The sequence below is a fragment of the Dioscorea cayenensis genome, chromosome 18 (genome assembly GCF_009730915.1).
Source record: "Dioscorea cayenensis subsp. rotundata cultivar TDr96_F1 chromosome 18, TDr96_F1_v2_PseudoChromosome.rev07_lg8_w22 25.fasta, whole genome shotgun sequence".
In the NCBI taxonomy this organism is placed as follows: Eukaryota; Viridiplantae; Streptophyta; class Magnoliopsida; order Dioscoreales; family Dioscoreaceae; genus Dioscorea; species Dioscorea cayenensis.
In genome coordinates, this window is record NC_052488.1 from 14961196 (window position 1) to 14972632 (window position 11437).

Genomic DNA, 11437 nt, shown 5'->3' on the forward strand with positions numbered 1-11437 from the left:
ACTCGGATGCCATGGTGGAGTCTGCAATGCATGTATGTTTCTTTGATCCCCAAAAAATAGCACCCCCACCAAGTGTGAAGATCCATCCACTTGTAGAAGCATGATCCTCAGTGTGATTTATCCAACTAGCATTTGTATATCCTTCTAAATTTGAAGGATTACCACTATAGATTAGACTATAATTTATTGTTCCTTTCAGGTACTTTAATACTCTATACACAGCATGCTAGTGGTCTTTACTTGGATTGCTTGTGTATCTACTTAACCTTCCTACAGCATAAGCTATATCTGGTCTTGTACATGTCATGGCATACATCAAGCATCCAATTATTTTAGCATATTCTAGTTGTTTCACAGGACAACCTTTATTTTGTTCCAACTTGATACTAAAATCAGATGGTGTAGAAACAAGACAACAATTAAAATAATCAAACTTCTTTAATATTTTCTCAATGTAATGAGCTTGGGACATACTAAGATAATTATTATCCTTAATTATTTTAATGCCTAGAATGACATTCGCTTCTCCCATATCTTTCATGTCAAAGTTGTTAGACAAGAATTTCTTTGTTTTCATAACTTCATTGATATCAGTGCCAAATATTAACATGTCATCTACATATAAGCAAATTATGACACATTTTCCGTAATTAAACTTATTATAGACACATTTATTGGATTCATTAATTTTAAACCCATTTGCTAGAATCAATTCAACAAATTTTGATGCCATTGTTTAGGGGCTTGCTTAAGTCCATAAAGAGACTTAATTAATTTACACACTTTGTGTTCTTGACCAGGAACAACAAACCCTTCCGGTTGTTTCATATACACTTCTTCCAATTCTCCATTAAGGAAGGCTGTTTTAACATCCATTTGATGTATTACAAGATTGTATATTGAAGCAATTGCCATAAGCACTCCAATAGTAGTAATTCTTGCAATAGGTGTATATGTGTCAAAATAATCTATTCCTTCCTTTTGTGTAAACCCCTTAGCAACTAATCTTGCTTTAAATTTATCAATGGTTCCATCTACTTTTATTTTCTTCTTGAAAATCGATTTACAACCAATTGGTTTAGAATCAGGTGGGAGGTCAACTAGTTTCCATGTTTTATTCCCTATTATTGAGTCCATTTCATCTTGTATTGCTTCTTTCCAAAAGGTTGCATCTTGAGATTTCATAGCCTCTTCAAATGTTTTAGGATCACCTTCTATATTAAAACAAATAGGTGCAAGACTTTGAATTCTTTCACTTGTTCCTTCAATAAGGAACATGAAGAAATCTGGGCCATATATTTTTGCCCTCCTAATCCTTTTAGTCCTTCTAGGTTCTACTTCTTCTAATGTATCATTAGTAGAAACATTATCCCCTATATTACATTTGTTATTTGAATATAACATGTCCTTTGGCCTAGGAATAGAATTAAATCTATTTTCTTGGAAAATGGCATCTCTTGATTCAATAACTGTATATATAGGATAAGAATCATTTGGTTCAATTACCAAGAACCGATATGCTTTACTATTTTTAGCATATCCTAGGAAGATACATTCAATTCCTTTTTCACCAATTTTCTTCCTTTTGGGTTCCGAAATTTTAACTATTGCCCTACAACCCCAAACTTTAAAATAGTCAAGATTTGGTTTCCTTTTCTTCCAAAGTTCATATGGGGTTATCTTGTTCCTTTTATTAGGAACTATATTTAATATATAGCATGCAGTTAGCAATGCATCACCCCAATATCCACTTGTTAAACCAGAGTAAGATAACAAAGCATTTGTCATTTCTTTTAACACCCTATTTTTTCTTTTGGCTATACCATTTTGTTGTGGGGAATAAAGAGCAGTTATTTGATGAATTATGCCAATAGACTCAAAATATTTTAGATCATAGTATTCATCTCCTCTATATGACCTCAAACATTTAATAACAGTTTCACATTGAAGTTCTACTTCAGTTTTAAAAATCTTAAATTTTCCTAAAACTTCATCTTTAGAATGCATTATATAAATATAACAATATCGAGTGCAATCATCAATAAATGTCACAAAATATTTTTTGCCACCTATGGTAGGCCAACCATGTAAATCACAAACATCAGAATGACTCAATTCTAATATTTTAGAATTTCTTTCTACTCTAAGAAAAGATTGTCTGTTATCTTAGTTGACATACAAGTAGTGCAAGATTCATGTTTTTTAGAAGTCGTTGGAATTAAATCAAGATTCATCATATCATTTAATTTGTGAAAATTAACATGACCCAAACGATAATGCCAACAAAGTAAAAAGAATTATAACTATTATTATTAATTTTAGCAATGTTCATCTTGAACATGTTCTCACAACAATAACCTTTGCCCACAAGAATCCCACCCTTAGAGAGAATAAACTTATCTCCCTCAAAGACAGAATTAAACCTAAACTTATTAAGTAAAAAAACAGAAATTAAATTCTTCCTAACTTCTGGCACATAATACACATCTTTCAAAGTAAGAACCATTCCAGAAGTAAACTCAATTTCAACTATCCCTTTGCTCTTGACTTGGACACTTGAAGCATTTCCCATGTAGAGCACATTTTCATCTTCTTCCTTGAGTGTCTTGAAGAGATCTTTATTTTTGCACACATGATGAGTTGCACCAGAATCAACCGACCATGATTCATTATCTTCAACCATGTTGATTTCAGATATCACGGCCACAAGATTGTCCTTTGAGGGGGAATTCTTCTCTTGCATCTTTTTGTAAAAGTGACACTCTTTCTTGTAATGGCCAACCTTCTTACAGAAGAAACAACTTCCTTTCTTTTTCTTGTTGTTGTGGCCATCTTGTGCACGTAACTCTCCATTATACTTGATGTGGACTAATTCAAACCCACGTAGTACCCCACTTTTCACATCACACCCACTATCTCCTTTTGCACCCACGATCTTGAACACGTGAAATGTTCACGTAACTGTAAGCATATATCTATAAATAGCCTCCCTTATTTAAAAAGAAGGGGGGGGGAGACTGGGGGAAAAAGATCAAAGGAAGACGAACGTCTATTCTCTACTGACTTAGCCATCGGAGTATTTGTGGGGAACACTTCCCATACTGTAACAGGTCTTGGCATCTAAAGAAGGAAAAGACTCCAACTCCTTTTGTTCGACCTCCAAGCTCGAAGTTCTACAAGTTCAAGGCCCCCAATAAATTCACTGTTGTATTTTGGGCACCAACAGTTGGCGCCGTCTGTGGGGACACGATCAAAAGGCCATCACGCAAGGTTACCTTCGTGTAGTCTTTTCAATCAAGGCTAATGCCACCAAGGAAGTCCCAGACATCACGCTCTCAGATGGCTACTACTCAAGATGAAATGATTCCTCAAAGTGAAAACCTTCAAGAACAGTTAGAGGTTCCACCTGAGCCCTCAAGAGATACAATGCCAACGATTCCTTTAAGCGAATATGAAGCGCTTAAAAAGAAGTTCGATGAAAACAACAGAAAGTTGGATGATCTAATGCTCTTTGTCCAACAAGCTTTACCTCAAGCAACACTCTCATCCAACCTTTATCACAAGGGAAAGTAAGCTATAGAACAACAAGAGCAAGGTGATCCACATCCTCATAACCAAGAGAGGGTTGAACCTCTACTAGCCGGAAAAAATACAGAAAAAATCCAAGAGGTGGTAGAAAGCACCTACAAAGGAGAATCAAAAGCATTTGAGAGAGATGCGGAGAAATCTACCTTTAGCATAAAGGAGACAGCTAATCTAAAAAAAATGATTGAACATGTACTGGAACAGAAGAAGCTGGTTCCTACTAAGGAAACACCACAGAGAAGTAAGGTACCTTTCGTCAAGGAAATCATGGTAAAGCCACTACCCAAAAGGTTCAAGATGCCACAACTAACAACTTATTCTGGAAAGGGTGACCCTTATGACCATATGCAAAACTATGAGGCGGTGATGCTTCTTCATGGATGGGAGGATGTAATCATGTGCTGAGCATTTCTGCTCACTTTAACAGACCATGCACGTATATGGTTTAATAATATGAAGGAAGGATCAATTTCAAACTTCAATCAACTGAGGAAAGAATTTATAGATGCATTCCTCATTAATGCTAGAAGAAAGAAAGACGCTTCGTATCTTCTGACCATTAAACAAGAAGAGAAAGAGAGCCTGAAAGACTATGTTGAAAGATTTCGTGCCGCTACCTTAGAAGTACAGGATCTTCAAGCCACAGTGGCAATATCAGGAATGCATCCAGGGACAAGGTCAAGAGATTTTCAAAAATCCCTTTCCCTAGATCAGCCCCTCACTTTGGGAGATCTGCTCAGTCGAGCTAATAAGTTTATCCTTTCGGAGAGGATGTTATGAGGCACATCAATGCTGGAAACAGAGATAAGAAAAGAAAAGATAGAGATGAAACAAATAATGAAGGTAGAAAGACTGGAAGAGGAAATGAACACAGAAAAGTTCCAAAACTCAAATTTGAGAACTTCACACCATTGAGCCAACCACGTTCTACTATCCTGGCAAGTATAGAAGGATCTGGGCTCCTTACCTTTCCTCCTAAGGCAAACAAGACATTGGGCAAATTTACGGACGCATACTGCAGGTTTCACAAAACCCATGGGCACTCAACTGATAGATGCAGAGAACTGATGAATGAGATTGAATCTCTAGTGCGCCAAGGAAAGCTTAACAGATTTGTCTACTCAGAAGCATGGAGAAACGGGAAACCGTTTTACTCAAAAAAGGAAAGATCTGAAGATTACAAGGGGATGAATGATAAAAAAGACTCCAAGACAAGGGAGAAAACCCCCATTTTAGACAACAACCCATCTCACCCAGTAATACATGTTATCATCGGGGGTGAAACCTTAGCAGGTGAGACCTCTTCATCAAGGAAGGCTTATGCAAGGCAAGCTTATGAAGTTAACAACATCATGAAAACACAAGATAATGAAGAACCTATTACTTTTACTTCTGAAGATCGAGGAGATGTTGTCATGCCCCACGATTATGCAATGGTTCTTTCCGCAACTATTATGAAGTTCCCAGTAGAGAGAATTCTCATCGATAATGGGAGCTCGGTAAACCTTATCTATTGGAACTGCTTTGAGAAGATGAATTTATCGTGTGATAGATTGAAGAAGGTGTCATCCCCACTGTTTAGTTTCTCAGGAGAATCAGTTCCTATCATGGGATCAATCCAGTTGCCAATCACGCTAGGTGAGGAACCACGTCACATTACAAGAATGGCCAATTTTATGGTAATTAAGTCCGTGTCACCAGCTTACAATGCCATCTTAGGAAGGCCTTTGCTTAATGACATGAGAGCTGTGCTCTCTTCAAGCTATCTGCTAATGAAGTTTCCAACCTCAAGAGGAATAGGGCAAGTAAGAGGAGATCAAAAGAAAGCTCGTAGCTGTTATGTATCTTCCATCAAAGGGAAACAATTGTTAAGGGATGAAATCTTGGCAATCTCAGAAGACTCATCTGATAAGCCAAAGCCTATGGAAAAAGTAGAACCTGTGAGGTTAAAAGATGATGATCCAGATAAGGTCACTTACTTAGGGAGCGGAATGACTGAAGAAATAAAAAGAGAAGTGGTCGCTTGCCTAAAAAAAATGTGGATGTATTCGCGTGGACACCATTTGAAATGCCAGGTATTAGTTCGGAGGTGATTTCTCATCACTTGAATGTGGACCAGAGTATAAAGCCGATAAAGCAGAAAAGAAGAAATCTGGCACCCGAAAAGCAACATGCTCTAGAAGAAGAGATAGATAAACTAATTCAAGCTGATTTCATTGAAGAGGTCCAATACCCAGAATGGCTTGCCAATGTTGTAATGGTAAAGAAATCAAACAGGAAATGGAGAGTATGCGTAGACTTCACTAATCTTAACAAAGCTTGCCCAAAAGATTCATATCCTTTACCAAGAATCGACAAGTTAGTGGATGAGACCTCAGGCAATGAGTTGCTAAGCTTGATGGATGCTTTCTCAGGATATCATCAGATAAAGATGAATCCCTCAGACAAAGAAAATACTGATTTCATCACTGAGAAAGGGACATATTGTTACAAAGTAATGCCTTTTGGACTAAAAAATGCAGGAGCAACCTATCAAAGAATGATGAACAAGGTATTCAAACACCTTTTGGGTAACACTATGGAAGCTTACGTCGATGATATGATCGTCAAGACCAAGATAGGTGAATCTTATACAGAAAAACTCAACCAAGTCTTTGAGGTATTAAGGAAATATGACATGAGGCTTAACCCCAACAAATGTACATTTGGGGTTTAATCTGGGAAATTTCTTGGTTACATGATAACTCGAAGAGGGATAGAAGCTAATCTAGAGAAGGTTCAAGCCATACTTGAGATGAGATCTGCATCATCTATGAAAGAGGTGCAACATTTAACTGGAAGAATAGCCGCCCTAAATAGGTTCCTTTCCAAGTCAGCAGAAAGGAGCCTTCCCTTCTTTAAGACATTAAGAGGTGGGAAGAATTTTAAATGGACTTCAGAATGTGACAAGGCTTTTGAAGAGCTAAAAGAATATCTGAAGCAGATACCTCTTTTAACTAGACCTGAGCCTAAAGAGCTATTATTTGTATATTTGGGAGTTAGCAAGATGGCTTTAAGTGCAGTCTTATTGAGGAGGGAAGGAAAGGTGGATAAACCAGTGTACTATGTCAGTAAAGTACTTCAAGATGCAGAATCTCGATACCCTTTTGCTGAAAGGGTAGCATTAGCACTTGTAATGGCTTCCAGAAAATTAAGACCCTACTTTCAAGCTCATCCTATAGTGGTCTTAACATATCAACCTTTACGTCAAATATTGCAAAGGCCAGAATATTCTGGAAGACTTACAAAATGGGCGATTGAAAGTTCACACATCATCACTAAGCCCTAAATAAGGAAACTATAAATAATCGTTACAAAAGAAAAAAGATTATTATGGAGCAGGATGTACAGGTGGTTCAGGGGAAGGCATCTCATTAAAAATTTGCTCCTCATTCAAACACTGCAAAGCTGAGATCTCATCATCATGACTTTCAGAGGAGACGCCATTCTTCCCAAAAAACTCCCAAGGGCCAATAAGATCGTCTAAGTCATCGTGAAGGCCGGAGTTTAAAGAGATAGTAACATCTTCCTCAGTGGGATCAAAGCTCCTCCAAGGTAAAGGCTCAACAATGGAGCTAGTCTTTGAAAAGACTAACTCAGGGTAAGCACGGCCATGTTCCTTCTCAAGAAACTCTTGAGCAAGATAAAAGCCAGTCTTGCTGAAGGTAACACCGACTGCACATTTCCTTTGATAACAATTTAAAGACTCACGATATTCTCGGACAGCAGTAGCACGGATAGATTGTCGCTCAGCGTCGAACGCCTGATAAAGAGAAAATATCTCATCCTTCAATGCAGAAGTAGCTTGTCGTTCAGAAGCTAAATCTTTCTCAAGAGAAGTGATAGTCGAACATAAAGATGAAACCTTATCTCCGAGTCTCTTGTTCTCATCATTCAAGGTGGAACATTTGGATGCATACCCTCTCAAACTAGCAAGTTCCGCTTCTGAAGTTTGAAGGTGGGTGGTAATCTCCTTGTTGTGTTTTCGAAGGTCCTCAATAGTCAAATGCAACTTCTTCTGATGAATATTTGAATCTTCTACGTGCTGATTCAAGGATCTCATCAACCCAAACGCCAAAGAAGAACGTTGAGCAGCCTATCCTCAATAAAGAAAAAGACGTCAAAATTAAGTTATACGTAAGGAAAAGGTAAAACAAAAGAGATAAATACCTCAACCAAAAGACGTTCAGCAACATCTATATTCTCCAGCATATCGGCAAAATAGCATTCCTCATCTCATGGAAGAATGGAAGAATATATCAATCTAGAAGCCACCCCAGGTCGAGTAATACTGTCTGTATCAACTAAACCAGGATAAAACCTAAAAGGTTCCCCTTTTAGAGTACTCCTAAGATCAGCATGATCTTTATATACTCGATGAATTGTCTGAGGTGGTTTCATGGGTGAAAAGGTGAGATTGACAGCTAAAAGAGACTAAGAGCGCAGTTCCCTTCTTTCACGACGCAAAACCACAAGGTTTACAGATGATAGTAAAGGGTTAGAACCCTTTGAAGTGTCATTATTGCCTTTATTTGGAGGGTTAGAACCGTTGCAAGTGTCAAGGTTAGAACCCTTGAAGACATCAAGGTTCAAACCTTGGGAAGCATCAGGATTAGGGTCAGAGCCCCTAGAGGAAGCCTTAACAACTTCAGAATTGACAAGGTTAGCACCTTTGGACGTAGGAGACTTAAATCTTTTGGGAGGAGAAGATGCACCTAACGTAAGAATCTGAGAAGATCCGGGTTGAGAAAGTTTCGAGGTCTCATTGTCTTGAGCACGCTTTCGTTGACCCGTTTGGAGAGTAGCAAATGCAGAGTTTTTGGATACCATATCTAGTAAAAAAAAAAAAGAAAAAAAATTAAATGAAAGCATGAAAACATATGCTGAAAGTCATAGTCAATTAAAAAAAAAATCACCATAGCTCGAATTGGTCTCTTTGCCTGTATCATCAGCATGAGAGGATGAAAGATAGGAAGAAGAATAAGAGGAAAACGAAGGAGAAGGTGCAAGAACGCCCCACCCTGCTGCCCTTAAGTTAGAAGGGGTCATAAGTGTACTAATATTATGGCAGGAACGCTCAATGACATGAATCTCAGGAGCAAATTTCTCTCTGAGTGGGGCGTAAGGTTTTCTTGATACCCCCTTTCTGTTCCAACACCATTGGTAAGGACCTTTCCAAGAACCTTTTGGGGGGTAAACAAGAACCCATCTGTCTTCATAATTCTTTATATGAAGGAGATAATCAATAAGGAAAGAAGAAGTCCCATGAAGGACATGATGACCAGACTTATCTTTATAAGGTTGAAGCTCAAAAAAGACATGAAATAGGTCGACTGAGACCCTAAGCCCACTTATAAAGCAAAAGATATGAAAGCCTATAAGAAACCTCCAAGAATTTGGATGAAGCTGAGCAGGAGATAGCTTGTTAAGCTTCAAGAATTCCATGATAAAGGAAGACATAGGAAAGCGAATGCCCATATCAAGCAACGCCTCATGAATGGCAAAGGACATACCAGGGGCAAAACAAAAAGGACAACTAGGTTCACCAGGAAGACTAATTCTCCAATCGGAAGGAATCGAATACTTGGCCTTGAAACTTTGAACATCACCTTCATTAAGAGAGATAGGAAGACAGGTGCCTATCACGAAGTGAGACTGAGGTCCAAAAGATGTAACAGGTCTACTAGTTTGCTTCGTTCGAGCCACGACAAGGTGATGCTATATATATAATAAAAATATATATATGGCGGCAGGTGGGCAGAAGAAAATAAAATATGTATATAAATATATATAGATATATTAATTAATTAATTAATTAATATATGTATAGGCGGACGGTTGGCGGAAGAAAAGGTAAATAAAATATATATGTGCATATATATAATATATATACATATACTATTAATTAATTAATTACTTAATGTATATATTTCTAATCTTTAGTGCTGTCGGTTGATGAAAAGAAAAAGTAATTAATTAATTAATTAATTAATTAATACCTTCAAGCTTCAGCGAAACAAAGCAGTGCGAAAATCTTCGATGGTCACGGGAAGAATGCTGAAAAATACTTTAACTCAGCTGCGAGGCCAAAAGTCTTTAACCCAATAGAGGCTGTGTGATTCTAAAAGTGGGGGTGGAGACTTCCTTATATAGAGATCGAAAGGTGAGAGTTCAAATTTGAGTTGAACTCAAGAGATAAATCTTTATCCAACGATAAAGATAAATTCAAGTATGTTAGAGCTTTATCCAACCATATTATCTAGATTTAAATTAGTTGTATCTTATCTGTAGATAAATTCAAATATTATTATCAGGATAAGTTAGAAGAGAGAGAGTTTGAAGCAGATAAGGACCTACTTCTATCTTTAAGGTTCTAACCTAAAGATAAAAGTGGGGAGCAACTGATGTGGACTAATTCAAACCCACGTAGTACCCCACTTTTCACATCACACCCACTATCTCCTTTTGCACCCATGATCTCGAACACGTGAATGTTCATGTAACTGTAAGCATATATCTATAAATAGCCTTCCTCATTTAAAAGAAGGGGGGGAGACTGGGGGAAAAAGATCAAAGGAAGACGAACGTCTATTCTCTACTGACTTAGCCATCGGAGTGTTTGTGGGGAACACTTCCCACACTGTAACAGGTCTTCGCATCTAAAGAAGGAAAAGACTCCAACTCCTTTTGTTCGACCTCCAAGCTCGAAGTTCTACAAGTTCAAGGCCCCCAATAAATTCACTGTTGTATTTTGGGCAACAACAATACTTTTTCCTTTTCTTGGAGTTTTTGTGGGACTCCTCTTCTTCTAATACATGTATTTTCTCATGAGCCTTGATATCTTTTGTATCATCTTGTTTTCTATACTCTTCTTTCAAGCGAAGATGATTTCCTAATTGCTCAAGAGTTATATCTTCCTTTTTATGCTTGAGATTCGTTTTGAAATCTTTCCATGATGGAGGAAGCTTGTCTATGATTGAGGAGACAATTATAGACTCATCCATATGCATGTTATGTTGCTTGAAGTTATTCAAAATATGTTCAAATTCATGCATTTGTTCCATGATAGATTTTCCATCAATCATCTTAAAGTTATTAAAACGAGTCACAAGAAATTTCTTACTTGTTGCATCCTCTTGCATGTACCTTGCTTCTAGTTTCTCCCAAAGTTCTTTTGCCGAGATTGAGTCTTGATAAACATCAAAAAGTGCATTACTAAGCCCATTGAGAATATGTCCAATGCAAATGAAATCATCATTTTCCCACTTTTGTCTTTCTCTAATTTCCGCAACGGTCTCTCCTTCTATTTCTTTGGGTTTGGAAGTAGTGAGGACATATGCCACCTTCAATGTAATGAGGAGAAATTTCATCTTCTTTTGCCATCTTAGAAAGTTTTCGCCTTCAAACTTCTCCAACTTCACAAAGTTCATGGTCAAATCCTTCAAAGAAGCCATTTGTTTACAAGAGTGGAATTAAGCCTAAAGATTGTTGGTGGGGATGGTTCTTTGAGGAATAAAGAGGAAGAGATTAGAAAGAAAGTATTGCACAAGTCTTCAAAGCATGGGAAACACTTTCCTTTAGGCTTAATTCGTCTCCACCTAATTTCAAACCTTGGATGCAAAATGGATTGAATGGCGAATTTCCTTTAGGATACAATGAAGACCCATGAGTATGGTTTACACTTCCAAACTTAAGCAAAGACAACAATGACTTTTACAAAGTAAAAGTTTGCTTCTATCTTTTGTGCACTCAAAGAACAAAGCAAATGAACTTGTGAGGAGTTTGTTTGTCATTCAAAAATTAACTTAAATGA

General features: G+C 37.4%; 1 protein-coding gene across 1 annotated transcript; it reads right to left on the reverse strand.

The window, feature by feature from the left end:
* Nucleotides 1-226: 226 nt before the first annotated feature.
* LOC120282818 lies at nt 227-11078 on the reverse strand. The gene is given in 11 exon segments (XM_039289662.1): nt 227-723; nt 726-2162; nt 2165-2293; nt 2296-2868; nt 6375-6687; nt 6974-7720; nt 7795-7859; nt 8220-8456; nt 8541-9279; nt 10440-10643; nt 10734-11078. Coding segments are annotated over 11 exon segments (5286 nt in total).
* Between the last annotated feature and the right edge of the window lie 359 nt (nt 11079-11437).